We start from the raw sequence: 18,508 nt of genomic DNA, 5'->3' as shown, positions 1-18,508 counted from the left end.
TCTTTTCTGAAATGGGGGGTGACAACTGTCAAAGTATAAAAATAAATTTTAATAAGTCCTTTTTCTATAAATTGTGGAAGCAAAACATTGATTGACATAATCTTTATATAAATAAATATCTAAATAATCAAGTCCTGTATGTGTGCATCCTAAAAGTACATTTTAAAAAAGAAGTGGTATTGTTCAAGTGCTCCCTAAAATCAAACACAATACCCTGATCTAATTTCCATATAATTAAAATGTCATCCAGGAATCTGAAGTAAGAAACCATTTGATCAAAAAAGGGGGTGTAAAATCAAATCTCCTTTCCCATTCAGTGGCCACTCCAGAGGTTTGACAAACTCCCCCTCAGAATATAAAAAAAATTGTTGCACAACATTAATTCCATGAAATCAAAAAGAAATTTGATCTTAACTGTTGGGTAAATCCACATCCTGAATTAAACTCTCTAAAAAATTCCATTCCTAACTCATGGGAGATCACTAAAAATAAATTGAAAATGTCAATAGTTATAAATAAAATGTTCTCATTATATTTTAAGCCATGCAACACTTTTAAAGGTGTATTATATGAATTTTACTTTTCAAGATGTGCTTACAATGAAAGTCAATAAAAGCAGCAATGGTTTCCATCTTCATCCCCTGTGCTGCCACTATGGGTCTCAACGGTGGATCAAACACATTCTTGTGTGTATTTGAAATTCCAAACATGGATGGAATGAGCAGTCTGTCAACCCATAGATGATCAAATTCTGTTTGTGAAATCATACCTTGACTGAACACATCAAATAACAAGCAGTTGATTTCAGAATATGTGATGTTAACTTCGTTCCTTGATACTCTTTCATATGTTGTACCATCATTAAGAATGTCAAACATTTTTGAAACATAATCAAGTTGGTTCATTCTAACAACCCCCCACCCTTGTTCGGTTTCATAATTCTACTACTCTAATTTGTTGTTAAATTGTCTAAAATAGCTCTTTCATCCTGCATCATCATACATTCAGACCCCATATCATGGGCAGCAAAGCAAAAGGAGGTTGAGTTGCTATATATATATATATATATATATATATATATATATATATATATATAGAAGACATACACACCTACAGGCTGGTCAAACAGTATGACACACAGGAAACACTCCAGCTGCAGTTAACAATTGAGAAGACCCCTATTTAAATCATAGCTAGCTATAGGCCTCCAACTTTGACTCAAGATGCCCACTCCACCTATCTGGACCACTTCAAATTTATCAAGATTCAACCCTTTACCCTGATCCTGGGTGACTTTAACTATCCAGCCATAGATTGGAAGAAATACCCATGCCAAAACACAAATGCCTAGAGATTCCTTGATTTCATCAATGCAAATGCCTTGGACCAGTTGGTTGACATCCCCACAAGAGGAGAAAATATCTTGAACTTGTTATTAACCAGCATGAGAAACCACTGCAGCATCCCTACGGTGTCATCATCACTGGTAAGATCCAACCACAAAGCGATCACTTTCAAAGTCAACATCTTCCCAGACCCCCCCCCCCAGCTAGGGTCAAGCAAAAAAACTTCTCCAAAGCTGATTACAACCTCCTGTGGGAAGGTATAAACAGCTTCACAGCCCCCTCCCCCTCCACAGGAACTGGTACACATGTTCAAACCAACACCAAAGTACTATGTGAGCATTTATATAGCTGCATGAAATCAGGTATACCCGACAGGACAAAATCCTCCTCCTCATGGAAGAGTAAACCTGTCTGGTGGACATCTGTAATAAATAAGCTCTATAATAAAAGGAAAACATTGCTGTCCAGGATCAAGAGGGAGCAGGGGCCTAATTGGAAGCAATCTCTCCTTAACCTGAAAAAGCAAATAAGAATACTAGTGAAATACTCCAAAGCAAAATTTGAGTCCAAACTGGACACAGCTACTAAAGACAATCATAAGGCCTTCACATATGTCTGCAACCTCAAGGAAAGCACCCAGATCTGCCCAGAAATGATGGTCAAGGCCACCACATACACAAATGCTGTAGATATACCCAATCTGCTGGCAGACAGGTTCATTGAAAACTTCACCCATCAGTCCCCCCATCAGTAAAACAGGACATTCCCAGTATCTGCTCCCTTCCCCTTATCTCTAGGGAGCATGTCATCACTACCCTCTCAAAGGCAAAATATACAGCCTCCATGGGACCTGATAACATCCCAGGCTGCATCCTACATTAATTCAAGCAAGAACATTAGCACCATTCGGCACCTATTCTACTAAAGCCTGAGGACCAGCTTCATTCCAGCTGAGTGGAGGACAGCCACCATTATCCCTTTGCACAAAAGTGGAGCGTCCAGTGATCCAGGAAATTATACACCCATCAGCCTAACTAGCCTGATCTGCAAGGCCATTGGGCAGATTATCATGGACATCATTAACAAGGACATTAACAACCTCCAGACACTTGATCCCACACAGTTTGGTTTCATCAAGGAGAGGTCATGCCTGTTAAATTTGGTCTTTGATATAGTCACCAAGGCCATGGATGAGGGGAAGATGGTGACACCACCTACCTTGACCTGGCCAAAGCCTTTGATACTATTCCCCACTAGGTATAATAGATAAACTCTCTCAACTAGGCATCAATCCGTATGTTACCAGATTGGTAGAAAGCTGGCTCACTGATAAACCCACTTTGTCAAAATAGGGAAAATCACCTCAAGCAGTAGACCCGTAACAAGTGGGGTACCCCAGGGATCACTCTTGGGACCTTTTCTGTTTGGGATATACTTTTCTGAGGTGCAGGCCAAAACCAGTCAGCTATGGCTGACCAAGTATGCAGATGACTGCAAGCAGGGTGCTGTCATCAATTCCCCCAGTGATGTGGACATCCTCCAAGAGGGTCTCACCAAAACAAATGACTGGTTCCAGAAACATGGCCTCAAACTGAATGCCAAAAAATGCATCATCATCCCATTTGGGGAGAGTGACATCCCCACAAATTATCACATTGATAATAAGGTCCTAAGCATGTAATCAGTCGTGAGGGATTTGGGCACCCAGGTTGATAGCAAACTGACTTTTGACCACCATATTGCATCAGTTGTACGGAAAGCATTCTACATAGCCCACCTCATTAGTAAGGGTATCTCATTCAGAGACAAGGTGGTCATAACATCCCTGGATTCTTCCCCTATAAGACCCATTATTGAGTACACTGCCCCTTTTGGCATATACCTCACAAAGCACATGCAGCAACTGGAGAGACCACAGTGGTTCCTCACCAAGAGAATCCTGGGCCTCAAACATCTACCCTACACATATAGGCTAAAGGCCCTGTCCCTCTACTCAGTCTCCAACAGACTCCAAAGAGGTGACCTCTGTCTGGCATATAAAGTGATCTCAGACCTTGCCCTGATTGGGACTGCTGCATATCCACAATTCAAGCTCCACTTAAGTAACCCGCACGTGTGACCTCAACCTGGTCTGTGACATCAACAGGACTTGTTGATGGGACAGATTTGTGTCCCAGAGACTCCCCCTTTTGTGGAATAGACTCCCTTTTCATGTCAAGTAGAGTGCTTCATTAACCCTTTTTAAGCGCAACCTGGATAACTGGATGGGGAACAGAAAATACAATCCTGGGAAAGTCTGACTTGGAACAAAGCCAATTTTCAGCAGCAGCCCAGGAAGAAATACTCCAAATGCATGTCTTTGTAATGTGGGAGAAAAACGGAGCATCCGGAGGAAACCCACACAAATGTAGGGAGGACATGCAGACTCCACATAGAAGGCACCCTTGCCGAGACTCGAACCGGAGAACCTCTTGCTGTGAGGCAAAAACGCTACCGCTGCACCACTGCCCCATCTGCAATTATTGTCTAGGCTTATAAGGGCCTCAGGGCCAATAGCCTAGTAACTTCCTATGATCCTATGAATTGGGTAATTTATGAAATGTTGGGCTGAGACATAATTCTTAAAAGAAAACATGATATATGAAAATGAATAAAAAGTTCCTCTAAACCTATCATATTTATGCTACTTGCTGACTATGTGTGTGTGTGTCTGTGTGTGTGTGTGTGTGTGTGTGTGTGTGTGTGTGTGTGTGTGTGTGTGTGTGTGGGTGTGTGTGGATGTGTGGGTGTGTGTGGATGTGTGGGTGTGGGTGTGTGTGTTGCTGTGTAAAAGAGTAGATTTGTGTGTTGCTGTGTGAGAGCAAAGACAAGGTAGGTTTTTCTGTGTGTGTGTGTGTGTGTGTGTGTGTGTGTGTGTGTGTGTGTGTGTGTGTGTATTGCTGTGTGAGAGTAGGTGTGTGTATGTGTGTGTGTGTGTGTGTGTGTGTGTGTGTGTGTGTGTGTGTGTGTGTGTGTGTGTGTATGTAACATACCTCAGAACTGTATAGATTTATCCTCATAAAGTTTGTGGTTTTCTGGCAAATCAAGGAGGATTGACATCACAATAATGATATGTATATGAGTTTCAGACTTCATATCCTCAGAAGATGCGTGCTAACACAAATCTTGTTATTCTCGAACTTTCTAAGTTAAAGGGAGCAATATTTAAAATCTATACATATTTTTGGGCCATTGCATCCCCATTATTTTAGACTTTGCCCATTTCTTGCACTAAAAGGTTGAGAGGTATGCATACCTCTCAACTGACCAGATTTTTGCAGAATGTCCAGATTTTTGCCTCATATTTTTGGCCTATTCTTCATAAAATTTGTGTTTTTTTGGCAAATCACTGAGGATTGAAATTACTAAATAATATCATATATTTGAGTTTCAAATTTCATTTCCTTCAAAAAAATGCATGCTAAGACAAATGTCATGATTCTAGCAAATTTCTAAGTCTATAAGAGCGATATTTAAAACCTGTCCCTATTTTCTGGACCTTTGTCCCACCCCCCCCCATTATTTTAGGCTTTGTCCAGATTTCTGAGGATGGTATGTAATGTTCTTGTTTTTTTTTTGGGGGGGGGGCAGGTTTGTCAATTAACTTGATCGAGCTTGTCCTTGTAACTTAGTTACAGGAGACAAGAGCCTGAATCCTCTACACCAACTACTAGACTGCTGATGTAATTATGAGTTTTATTTTCAATACCTTTTTAAAAGAATTATGAGTTTCAGTGCATTTACATGGAATTGTGAGTTCCAAGGGAAGAAGGGAAGAAATTTACTGTTACTCATGCTGTCTGTTTAGAATGTGCAACTAACTTTTGTTTAGCAAATGGCAGTCATTGTTTGTGCTGTAGAATTTGAAAGCAGTGTTAGTATTATAATTACTTGTTGGCTTGTCAGTCATTCTGTATTGCAATATTACAACCTTACCAACTTTTTTTAATGTTACATAGACAATTACTTCTTCAATGGAAGCAGGTACTGAATTTGTAGAAAAAAGACAAATATAAAGTTGTTTGCTAGTGGCAACCTCTTTGTTAGTTACAGATATCTTTAATGTGGAATTATTTGGATGACTTTTTACTTCTGCTGAGATTGTGTTTATTGACTTATATTGGTGGACTGTAATGACAGAAGTTTGAGTGGCCTTTTATGGTTGAAATTTTCTGAACTTGGTAGTTTTGTCATTATAGGTTCATGTATTTTTTTCATTGCATATTGGAAGAATGTTCAAAACTACAAATTTAAAACATTCTAACAGGTGGTGGTGTATTATACAAGGAATATAATTTAATGCAATCAGAAAGATGCATCAAATAATGCATGCACATATGCATGGCCCGAAGAATGCGTGTAAGGGTTCTACAGTTTGAAAACAGTCCAAAGGTAAACTTAATTCTTCATTGGCCAGATACATTTTCTTTGAATGTGGGTATTAAGGCTGTTTCAATGAATATGAGCTTTAATGGCAGGGAAGTTTATTGCTCATGCTAAGTCTGTTTTCATTGTGAATCTGTATTGTGTAGCAAATGGTTATCAGTATTTGTGTTATTTTATTCCAATATCTGTAATCATTGTAGAATTAAGTAAGGAAACAGTATGCACACTGATAGATTTGAACTGTGTTTATGGTAACTGGGGAGAAACAGCCAAGTAATGGAACACTGCAATGGCTGGGCAGGGGGCTGCTGTGTGTGTGTGGGGGGGGGGGGTGGCGCAGGTAGGGTTGTGCTGCAGAAGGGGCTGTTCTGGAGGGAGGACCAATCTATTACCCTACCTAGGCCCCCATTTGACCATGATCCAGCTCTAATACCCTGAAGAAGTCCCATGGTTTAGTTAAAAAATATTCTAAAATAAAGAGACTGCATTGGCATTTGCATCTAAATAGGATTTTAACAAAGGCTGCATTTCCTCACACCTACCTCTTAACCAGCCCTTAAGTAGGTGATAATCAGGTGTAAACTACATTAGAGAATGGGCATCCTGTAGATGGGCACCCTGACTGGAGAATGAGCATTCCCCAGCAGGGTGTTAATCTACAGGTAATGCCCACTGAAAATCAAGTCTGCTGATTCACAGCAGCATATTAAGCTGCCATGGAGATCAGACTGAAAATAACATAACAACTGCCATTATTTTACACCTGCTAAGTAGTGCCTTTGCTTTTTAGAGAGTGTAAAATACAAGAAAAAGAAAATTAAAAACTAAAGATAAAAAAAGTGTGTGAGTGTATGCATGCATTAGAGTGAGAGAAAGATCTATTGAGCTATTATTTTACTCGCTAGGCAGTGCTTTGCCTGTTTAGTGAGTGCAAAAACAAACAAAACAGAAAAACTTGTGTGTGTATGTTTGTTTATGTTTCTGTGTGTGTGTGTGTGTGTGTGTGTGTGTGTGTGTGTGTGTGTGTGTGTGTGTGTGTGTGTGTGTGTGTGTGTGTGTGTGTGTGTGTGTGTGTGTGTGTGTGTGTGTGTGTGTGTTTGTGTGTGTGTCTGTGTATGTATGTATGTGTGAGATTGAGAGTATGTGAAGAGTGAGAGCTATAGAGCAATAGCAGTGGCAGTTAAGAGGTTAGCTTACCTCTCGACCACTTCGCTCAAGAGATCTGCATAAAGCCAAAAGTAAAGAGGGAGAAAAGGTTAAAAATAGGAAAATAATTTTTAATATTGGTGTCATGAAACACCAAATTTGCTTGAATAATAGGATTTGTGTTAGCATGCATTTTCTGAAATGCAAGTGTGTGTGTGAGAGAGAGAGAGAGAAGAGAGAGAGAGAGAGTGAGATTGATTGACCACTGGCAGCAGCAGCAATGCGGTTTGCATACCTCTCAACCTCTTACCTCAAGGAATCTGGATAAAGTCTAAAATAAAGGGGGAACAAAGGCTCAAAAATAGAAACAGATTTTAAATATTACAAAGTTGCTTAAATAACAGGATTTGTGTTAGCATGAAATTTTCTGAAGGAAATAATATCTGAAACTCAAATGTGTCATTATTTAGTGGCTTCATTCCCCGATGGCTTGCAACAAACCACACATTTTAGGAGCAAGGAACCAAATCATTCCTAGATTTATGGATTCATAGAGTGTTACTAGGCTAGTGACACAGGGGTGCCTTTGTAAGCCTAGCCAAGTTTTCCCGAAAAAATAATGATGTCTTGCATCCAAATAGGACCAAACATTTATAAGCTGCCTCTATCCATAAGGGACATGGTGCCAGGCCCAGTTTAAGTTTACTATCCCCCAACTACTGGTCTAGGTTGCACTTACACTGGGTAATAGATGAACTCAGCTTCACATGGATGGGAAGCATGTTCCATAGGAGGGGCAGTCTCTGGGACACAAGTGTCTCTCCAGCATATTCTCTTTAAGTCACAAAAGTTCCAACTGTGGCCAGGGTGACCCGACTTTACGCAATTTACGTGCTTGATGGGGTTAGCAGCAGGGATGAGCATGCCTGTTCTGGGGAGGAGAGACATCGTTAAGTGTCTCTCTAGGGGATGATAGATCTCATTAAAAAGATTCCAAGCTGGGGTGGGCAGGAGGACAACAGTAAGCAAGGCCACTTGATGGACCTGGGGTAGGGCACACATTCAAGCTAATTAACATTGCCTGCCTAGCCTAACACTGATGTTAGCATTTAAGAGAGGGGCTTAAGACTAGGGGAAAAATGGCCATCTAGGATGTTGCCACCACTCCCAGGTCCTACCTCACTTCTCGGCTGAGTGTAAAATCCAGGACACCCCCCATAAGCCGAGACCCTGGATATGAAGGAATAAATGAATCAACATATCAACAGGAGGGTGGCTTGACAATTAGTGAATGCCAACTGAAAATAAAAAAGAAAATAGTTTTAATGAAGCTGTAACTTGGTTGGGGGGGCAGCGGTATGAGAACTGTGTTTACAAATTTGAAAATCCTAGCTACATCACCTGAACAGATAGACTATGTACACTGAAAAGTAAAATGAGTTGTCATAAAAATAAAGTCAGACTTTCATTTTAATTCCAGTTTTTGACATTGCTTTTCAGTTAAACCTCGAGACACCAGTCATGAGCCTGAGCGAGGCTACAGTTCTGAAGAAGAGAACACAACTGCTTACAAAAGCAGGAAAGTGACAAGGCAGAGATCAGAGCCTGGTAAGGTGTTACTGTTAAGTGTCACTCTTTAATAAATATCTATTATCCTGTTGAAAGAGGTTTTGAGAGTTATTGATCAATGTAGTGGATGCATGCTGGCTGTAGCACCCTAAAACAGAAGGTGGATAATGAACAGTCTTTGCTGAGGTTACTTGGCTGTTGATCTAGTGGATCATCAGTTTACCAAGACATGAATGAATTCCAGACCTTGACTTAGTTTTGTTCTATTTCCATAAGGGCTAGAAGGGCCAGGCTGGGAATGTACTTATAACTGCCTATCCGGTCATACAGGTTATGTTTATAAAGGGTCATAGAGCTACTTTGCTTTACCTCTAAGGGTGTGTCTGTTTCATAAACGAGGCATTTTCTGTGAAAGAGATTCATATTGCCAACAAGTCCTATTTATAAGTTGGTGGTAGTTTAGGTCTCTTGAGCTAATATTTTGGATAGTATGAGTTTTGTGGATGTGTAGGGTGTTACATAGAACCAGAATTTTTGAGGCTCTGTAGACAAAGTAAAGATCTGCTCTGAAAAGTCTGTAATAAATGGAAAAGAGTGAGAGAACTTTAAGGTTGTCAGGATAACTCAAGGAGGACATACCCTTGATTGTTTTGGTAAGGAAACACCATGATCTCTCAGGCTGGGTCATATGCCTAGCCAAGCACATACCAAAGGAGGCATTATATCCTATTAATGGTCTGATAAGGGAGGAATAGAGGGGGAAAATGACTGCCACGGTTTTAGAAGATATGCCCCATGTGATTACTATAGCTATATAAAATGGTTTCCTAAGAACAGTTGTGGTCAAAGTACTTTTTTTGGGGGGGTGCCTATATGCTAAGAACAGGAGTAACCAGGTTTGCCAAAGGGCCCAATGCAGCATTTTTATTTAGTTTGAGGATGTGCTTCAAGCTCCACTTGTTAGTATGGGTTAGACCCTACTGAAGAATATGTAGATCATGTGAGGTATTTATGAAAGTTCAGAGTTTTCAGTCAATCATTGACAAATGTCATCAGCCACAGGCCATTGATCTCTGCTGTAATGTCAGAGAAATACATACCAAAAAGAAGTGGTCCCAGGACTGATCCCCAAGGGGCACTGCTAGTACTTGCTCTTTTAGTTGCTCGTGCGCCTGTAACACTAACATACTGGGTTTTGTCAGTGAGCCAGTTTTCTATCCAGCAGGTAATGTATAGGGTTTGCATTTAATTATATTAGATTATCAATGATGCCCAAGTATGGAATGGTATTGAAGGTTTTCACCAAGCTCAGGTATGTTGTGTGGATCAATTTACCTGTATGTAATGCCTAAGTGACTTGTTCAAAAAAATCCACCAGGTTTAAGAGGTTGGCTCTGCCTTTAACAATCCCAAATTAGTCAAGAGTCCAGGATTGCCTATGTCCTATTGATCTGGCCCCTAATGATAAGCTCTATTACTTCCTTAGTGGAGAGGTATGACTACAGTCATTCTTCATCCTTCCAGCATGGATTTAATGGAGACGCTAAACCTGAATGCACATAATAAGGAGTCAGCCAGACAGGGCTCGATGCTAACAAGAAGACAGCTTGATACATTGTTGGGGTACATGGAGATAGTGTTTTAATCTAAGATGGAGCACTTAGGACTTGCTTGGAGGTGATTTGGAGGGTGGCATAGGCATGGTAAGATGCTGTGAGTAATTTGGGGGAGATGGGGATAATGTTTGAGCTGAATTTTTCCACTAATATGTTGGCAAAGACCTCAGGGGTCAGGTGTTAACTCCAAGTATAGCCAGTTATTATTTCTTATTATTATTATTTTTTGATATAGCTGAAGAAAGGCTTTATGGTTATCCTTAATAACAGACACAATTCACAATTCATATTTGCTTCTGGAGGATTTTATTTTCTTTCTAAGTTCTTTGTTGATTATTTTGAGTTCTTCTCTAGGGATGGAGTGTTATGTTTGCTTTTATGGGCTAGTATTTTCTGTATATTATTGTATAATCTGTTGATACTGGAGTTGTACGTACTGGATTTGCTGTTAAACTTAGCACTATATTTATGTTCTTTCAGGACCGAGGACTCATGCTAATTTTGAGATGATCATAGATCATAGGATTTGTCCATGTAAATTGCAGTGAGTGAAGCAGGGTCATCTAGGTGAGGAAAGTGTTTGAATTTCATTTGGTCATAAGTTAGCTGAAGCAGATTTGCCTTGGAGTAGTCTCTGAAGATGGAGAGATTTCAAGGTGTAGTAGATCTCACACCTAGAGTAAATGTTAATGCACAATAGTTAGATATGATGAGTAACTGTGGGCTCTGAGGACGGGAGGGGGGATATTATTAATAAGGACCAGAACTAATATGTTTGAGCCCTTGGTTGGGATTCTGACTAGTTGCTCCATGGAGTTGGCATTAATGAAATTCAAGAATCTATGTGCCTGCTAGCCAGGCTTCATAGAACACTACCACAGGGAAGATTCCCCTACACAAGAAATTGTGAATTCAACAATCCTAGGTGCTCCCTCCCTGCCTGTAACGTATAATGACTACCTCCTGCTAAACACAGAAGATACCCTTAAATTGCCTGCTAGCCAGGCTTCATAGAACGCTACCACAGTGAGGATTCCCCTACACAAGAAATTGTGAATGTATGTAACCTTACAATAAATAACTTGTAAAATAATTTTACTACCTATATGTGTTAACCTGACCTCCCGTAAGTGCGTTTTAGCAGCCTACCGCAGTCCGTTTGCCACTCTCCCCCCTCTTTTCTTAATTTAGGATTAATTGCAATAAAAGACTAGCTAATCTTTTCTGTTTGCTATCTCATTTTACCACTAGGTGGCAGCACCTACCAAGGCAAAAGCTCGCACAACATTATTCTCCCAAAGTTTTTACCTAAAGCTAGTAGTTATTTCTCCTCCTACTCCCCAGTTCTATAACTGCTAAATTCCCACTCCTCTCCTTAGCTAACAAACACCATTTAAAAGTTGTCTACACTACTTTCCCTTACAATATAGCAATAAATCATCCTGCTTTAATTTATTGAACTGCAGTTACTTTTTCTGTTGTACTCACTTCTTTTTAGCCCACCTCTTCCCGGGTTTCCTTCCCACCCACTTCCACCCCTCTAGTCCTACCACAACCCCTCTATCTATCCCCTCCCCTTTAGCTAACTTCCCCCTTAATTTACTTCTAGCCGATATGGACTGTGGCGCCATTTTTAAATCCTGTTTAAGCGTCCACATTCCATTGCGCCAGTCCTGCGGTTGGGCTGCTCGACTTGCCTCCCGGTAGGTTTTAGCAACATGACTTTGTTAAAAACAAACCTTGTAAAAAAAAGTCAAAAGATTTGTCAGTTCTGCAATTTTAAACAGTTGTATATTCTTAAAAATATCTATTTAATAAGCACACGACTGTCAGGTTGCAACTGAGGACCCTATCATAATTATCTGTATAGTTTTGTACTAAAACCCATGCATTGTTACTCAGTTTAAACAGTAGTAAACAAATATATGATATACATACACATATATATATATATATATATATATCATATATTTATTTATTTATTTGCAGTTGGTTTTCCAGGATAGTCCATTGGGCCAGGATGAACCCGTTTTCAATTAGGGTTGCCACCTTTTCAAATGGCCAAAGTGGGACATTTTCGGGACACACATCAGATTTTACAGGCCAACAAATACCCACAGTCAGTACAAAGGATAGAACTATACTTTTTTGCCTAAATAACACCTTATTCTTGTAGCAGTTTAGTTGCTTATTCTGTTTCTTGTAATATTTAGGTATTTTAGATACAGAAATAACTATTTTATGCACCTATTGCATAAAATATGGGACATAATTATGTCCTACAATCTCAGGACATTTGCCATTTTTAATATTTTTGGTCAGGACACAACTGCCCAAAGAGGGACTGTCCCTCGGAAAGTGGGACAGGTGGCAACTCTATTTTCAATGGAGTCCTGGGGTGAAAAGCTCCAGTAAGAAGGTTACAATAGGTTTTACATTAGATTACAATGTTTACAAGTGAACAAATTAGAGCAAGACATTTCAAGTAGTATGGCTTGAGAAACAAGGTTACAAGTAGGTTTTAGGTTATATTACAATATTTTCAAGTGATACAGCTTAAAGCATAATGTGTCAAGTAGTACAGACATGTGATGAAAGTTTCAGAAGATATAATACTGGTAAACGAAAACATTTCTATGTAAGTACTGAGAGGTCGTAAATATTGACTAAGCTTGAAAATATGACACATAATACAGTTTATAAAAAGTTTGGTTAGAACAAGTAGAGAGAGTATGAGTTAGGAGAGGCAGTAGAGGAAGTTAGCAGAAGGGAGGGAAAAAAGAGTTTGCCAATTTATATTATGATGGATGAGAACAGGAGCATTCCCACTGGGATAGTAGGTGAGAGTGAAGAGATTTTTTGAAAGTGAAGTGGTTAGAGATGATACGAATGGATGGGGGTAGGGAGTTCCAGAGATGTGCTAGGCCATAGGATAGGAGATTTTTACCTGGGGGGCGAGTAGGTTTATGCAATTCTATTAGATTTTGGTGTTAGATCTTAGTACTCTGTTGGGTAGGTGCATTTTAAAGGCAGAGGAAAGGGATGGACATAGTAGGGGGTTGAAAATGAGTTTATGTGCTAGAGTCAGTTGCGTGTAGGTGAGATGACTGGAAAGTTCTAGCCATTTTAGTTTGTGGAGAGAAGAACAGTGGTGGCTAGATGATTTGTGGCTAGTAGCAAATTTGGCGATTTTGTTGTAACATGAAGAAAGTTGTGTTTTAAGGGAAAATTGTAGGTTAGTTAAGAGTGGGGCTCCATAGAGAAGGGAGGGGATAAGAAATGAGATAGAGAGAGTGATTTTGGTGGAGGGTGTGAGGTAACGATTTTGTCAATAGAGCATGCCTAATTTTTGATGGGTTTTTTTGATATTTAGTTGTAGGTGGGAGTTGAATTTAAGCTTACTATCAATTTGGACCCCAAGTAATTTAGTCTCAGAAACCAGTTCTAGAGATGTGTTGTTATTACTAGTGATATAAAAAGTGTTTGTATTGATAGAAGTGACTTTAGAGGGAGTGAATACCATTAATTTGGTTTTAGAGGCATTTAGTGCTAGGTGATTTATTTTCATCCATTGTTCTGTGATTGAGAATGCATCTTGTGTAAGTTTTTGCAGCGTGGGGAGGGATATGGCAGAACAGATAATAGTTGAATCATCTGCATATTGGATGATATTTGAGAAAGGAATAGAATTTCGGAAGTCATTTATGAATATATTAAAGAGGAGAAGACCTAGTATGGAACCTAGTGGAACTCCAGTTGGGGTAGCAAGGAAAGAAGAGGTGGCCTTTTTCCATTTTACTGATTGATATCTATTAGATAAGTAACTGGAGAACCAGTTCAGAGAAGAAGATAGGTTAAGCTGAGAGAGTTTAGTTAGAAGAAGTTTGTGAGAGATAGTTTCAAAGGCCTTAGAGAGGTCAAGTAGGAGGTTAGAGACAATATGACCAGAGTCTCGGGCTTTGTTTACAATTTCCAGGAAGGAGAGGAGGGCTGTCATAGTGCTATGACCAGGCCTAAAACCATGCTGTGTTGGAGTTAGTAGGTGATTGTCTATGAGATATGGTAGGAGTTGTAGTTGGATACATTTTTCTAGGAGTTTAGAAATGGGAGATAGGATAGCGATGGGTCAGAAATTAGTTGTATTGTTATTATTACCACCTTTATGTAAGGGTATGATGAAAGCCTTTTTCCAGATTTGGGGTACTATGCTTTCTTGGATAGAGCGGTTTATTAGGATACTAATGGGGTAGGCAATGGCTTCTGCAGCTATGCTAAGAAAGTATGATGGGATGTTGTCAGGGGCATTAGAGCCTGGCTTAAGTTTTTGAAGGAGTGTTTTTATGGTGGATATGGGTATATGTTTGAAAGAAAAAGGAGGGGAAGGGGTAGAGAGAGTATTAGAGTGGAAGGGGTAGAGAGGGTATTAGAGAATGGTGACAGTGGAGAAGAAGAGAGTGTAGTAGTAGGAGTGCAGGTAGAAGTGTTAGTAGAGGAAGTTGAGGGTAAAATGGAAGGAGTGGTGTTGTCAGAGAATGTTGAGGTTAATTTAGAAATAGAATTTATGAAGAAAGAGTTAAATTGTGTGGCCAAATCTATGTCGGGAGCACTGGGGTCTGGGCTGGGGTTGTCAATTTTGCCAGGATTGATAAGGGTGGCGACTCCTTTCCAGAATTTCTGGGGGTTTGTTTTATTGCTGTTTTGGAGTATGGAGAAGTAATTTTGTCGGTCAGTGATAATAAGCTTTTTGACGTTATTTCTAAGTGTTTTATATTCGTTATGAATGAGGGGAGACTTATTTTTCTGGTAGAGTGCCCAGACTTTGTTTCTGCATTGCATGGTGACTAGAGTACTTTTGGTTAGCCAAGGGGCAGTTTTGACTTTTATTCGCTTAGTGCGTAGAGGAGCATGGTAGTCAAGAAGGTTTAAGGAGGTTGAGTTGAAGTGGGCAACGGCATTATCTAAAGGTAGAGTTTTTAGAATGTTCCAATTTATAGCTTTTAAGGAGTCTGAGAAGGTTATAGGGTTGAAGTTTTTTTTGGTTGCGAGTAGTAATACAGTTATGTGTTTGGTGTATGGGTGAAGGGAGTCGGTATGTGAATGTGGGTAGGTGGTCGCTAAGAGGAAGTGTACCATTATCAGAGAAATAATGAGGGTGGGAGACTAAAATCCATTCTAAAATGCTGCCACTGGATAGGTTTTTTGAGGGGTGGGTTGTGGAGTTAATTAGCTGTGAGAAGATATAAAGGTTGATTTTAAGAGGGTTTGTGGGAGATTGAATGGAGGACCAATTGATATTCATGTCTCCCAGGATTATTATTAAATTAGTAATGTTAGTGGATAGCCAGAACAGGATGTCTTCGAGTGTAGTAATATTATCACCGGGGGAATGTAAAGGGTGACTATACATATGTGTTTGTGTATATTAACCTGAAATAATGCTAGGAGTAATTCAGCATTATTGAATTGGGGAATAGGTTTGTTATATGGAGTAACTGATAAGGAGGATGAGTATAGGAGAGCTACTCCACCTCCTTTTTTATGGGTTCTGTCTTTTCTTATGATTGAGTAGTTGGATGGTATTATCTCAGAGTCTTTTATGTGGGGTTTTAACCAAGATTCAGAGATGGATAGAAAGTCTGGTTTGTTGTGTGTGAGCCAGGCATGGAGGTTTGGGATTTTGTTCACTATACTTTGGGAGTTTAGGAAGGTGAATAGTATGGACTTGTCTGTAGTGGATGAGGTGGTGAGACCAGGATTAGGGCGAATATCTCCGGATAATAGTGTAGTAATTAGATATAGGATTGGGTTGGATAGGTATTTGGACTGTTTAGAATATGGGTTAGGCTTTATTATGGTGATGAGGGGTTTGTTAGTTGCTCTGGTGGTAGAATGTTTATGAAGGGTGATAAGTTTATAAGGAAAGAATAGATGGTTGCTTATATCATATAGGTGAGGAGATATTATGGTGTGAGAGTTTAAGGGAGGTGAGTTGAGATGGTTGGTTACATGAAAGGATTTTGAGTGATTAATATGATTGGGCTGGGTGAGGTAGTAGATATAGGATATGTTGGGGAGAAGTAAAAGCAGAGTGGAGAAGGTAGAAGGTTTAGAGATCATAATGATGAAGTAGTTAAAGATGGTTCTTGAGAGTTGGTATGTAGTTGCTGAGTAAACTATAGGTGTAAGCATGTTGTATGTATAGAGATGTAGCTATGTTTCTAATTATTCTGATGGAGTGGAGATTTTGAGTAATGTTTGAGTGTTGGTGGGGTTTCGGAGTGGGTGTTGACTGAAAAAGGAGACTAATTGGCTAGGTTGGGTTTTGTAGGTGTGTTCAGTGATGATTGTTATGGGTGGGTAAGAGAGTGGGTGTTGACAGAGATGTGGAAACTAGTTGGCTAGGTAGTGCAGTGGGTGTGGTTATGAAGGTATTAATGTAGAGGTGCTGGGGGCGGGTGGAAATTGGGAGAAGGGTAGCCAAGGAAGGTAGGATCAGAGCGAGAAGGTAGGATCTGAGCGAGAACCTATCAGTGGGATGTTGGTTGGAGAAGGTAAGTACAGGGGACAAGGATTTAGAAGGATAGAATGGCCAAAGATGTTTGAAAAAGGAGGGAGAAAAAAATAAATTAGAACTTGTAGAGAACAGTAAAGCAAGTAAAGTGAGAGATGTGGGAAGTCAAGAGTAGTGGAGAGAGGGTGCCATCTAGTGGATAAAAGCTAGAAGTGCACCTGTGATTCCACCAGAGTAATTTCCTTGAGCTGAGCATGTAGAGGAGAGAAGGGGACTAGTATAACTAAGGGAGCTAGAAATATGGGGGGGGGGGGGGGGGGGGGACTGAGTTGAGAAGGGTTTGACTGCTGGCTTTCCTGGAAAGGGAGCGTGCTGAACCTAGCAGGGTTTTAGATAAATATGGTATTACAGAGGTTTAGCAGCAGTTACACATACTCCTTTAGTTCCTTCTAGGAGAAGCTAGTTCAATTCCCATAAAGGGGATGTATCATCAGAGCTTGTTTTTTAATGCTTTAGGAGTGGGCGTCCAAACCAGGTGTAGTCACAGAGGGAGACCAGGGCAAGGAAGCTGGAGAACAGGAGAGAATGTAGAGAGAAAACTGTATTTTAGTAAGCAAATCTGTTACAAGTTGGCTCACAATAGCACTGCACTTTGTAAATATTTAGTTAAAAAACATCATAAATGTGCAGAGCAACAAAGCTTCAGATATATATTATTGTTCTAGTTTCAATTAAGTTGCAGTAAGAGACACGTACAACAGTACAAACAGAATAAACTAGCAAGTAGCAATAAATGAAATTACAACATGACACCTTTTGTTAAGGGCCTTAGGGGTTTCACTGTGACTGTAATGCTGCTACTCGTGTAACTAAGAGTACTCTAGCGTGGAGAAAGTAGTGTATCCACTAAAGGCTACTATTTTAAGGAACTGAATTTTAGATTGTTCGCTAATGAGTTTATGCAGTACAAAGTCTTTCTAGAGGAAAACCAGAGTTAATTTAGTTAATTTATCTCATGTTAAATAAGTGGAGTGCAGGTTTATAGTTTATAAACGTATGCAGCAGTCATTCAGATATCGCAGGATATGATTAGTCTGTAAGATTTTACTGTTTTCTTGCAAAACTAATATATATTTTCATTTTAGTTTTGAGATTAGTTGGTGTTTGCGATATACGCTTAACCCGCACACATGCAGGGGTTGGCATTGTAGTAAATAATTAGACCAGCACATTCAAAAATACAGCAATATAGGTATGAAGTTAGCGTATGCATGCACGCTTAGCCAGTCTGTTTCAGAGATTATAAATTGTTTTTTTACTGTTTTCTTGCAGGGCCAATAAATACTTTAGTATAGGTTTGCAATTTCTAGGCGTTTGTGAATATACGCTTAACCAGCACACGTGCAGAGAATAGCGTTATAAGAATATTAGACCAGCACGTTCAATGAATACAACAATACAGTTACATTAGCAAGTAAAACAGGAATAACGTTAGCGTGTACCTAAATGCTTGGCCAGTTACTGCAGAGATTACAAATTGTACGCTTAACCAATACTCTTCAGATAACTTCTATTAGTTTATGAGACTTTACTTTGATCTTGCTTAACTAATAATGCTTTCAATAGAGGTTTGAAGTTTGTTGGCTAAAACTAATAATTATCTTCAGTATGGGTTTGGCGTTTGCGAAGTTTGCTTAGCCAGCGCATGTGCAGGGGTTGGCGTTGTAAGAAATTCTTGACCCGCACGATCAATAACAGCTAGCAATACAGGTATAAAGTGGCCATATGGAATATACGCATGGCCAGTATATTTCAAGAATTACAAAAATGTATGAGTAAAAAGACAGCAGCTATTTCCTTGCTATACTGTTAAGTTCTTTCAACAGGTTTGCACT

General features: G+C 39.6%; 1 protein-coding gene across 2 annotated transcripts in view; it reads left to right on the top strand.

The window, feature by feature from the left end:
• Positions 1-18,508, top strand: part of RPH3A (rabphilin 3A) — a 1,850,086-nt gene that overhangs the window by 1,233,701 nt on the left and 597,877 nt on the right. For both annotated transcript variants that reach the window (XM_044068420.1, XM_044068419.1), the window contains one exon: positions 8,418-8,525. In XM_044068420.1, the coding sequence (XP_043924355.1) occupies positions 8,418-8,525 (108 nt within the window). The remainder of the gene's footprint in view (positions 1-8,417; positions 8,526-18,508) is intronic.

The sequence above is a fragment of the Protopterus annectens genome, chromosome 4.part0 (assembly GCF_019279795.1).
Source record: "Protopterus annectens isolate FY-2018-M chromosome 4.part0, PAN1.0, whole genome shotgun sequence".
Classification (NCBI taxonomy): Eukaryota; Metazoa; Chordata; order Ceratodontiformes; family Protopteridae; genus Protopterus; species Protopterus annectens.
The sequence above is the reverse complement of the archived record's forward strand: the minus strand, read 5'-3'. Positions and strand labels throughout refer to the sequence as shown.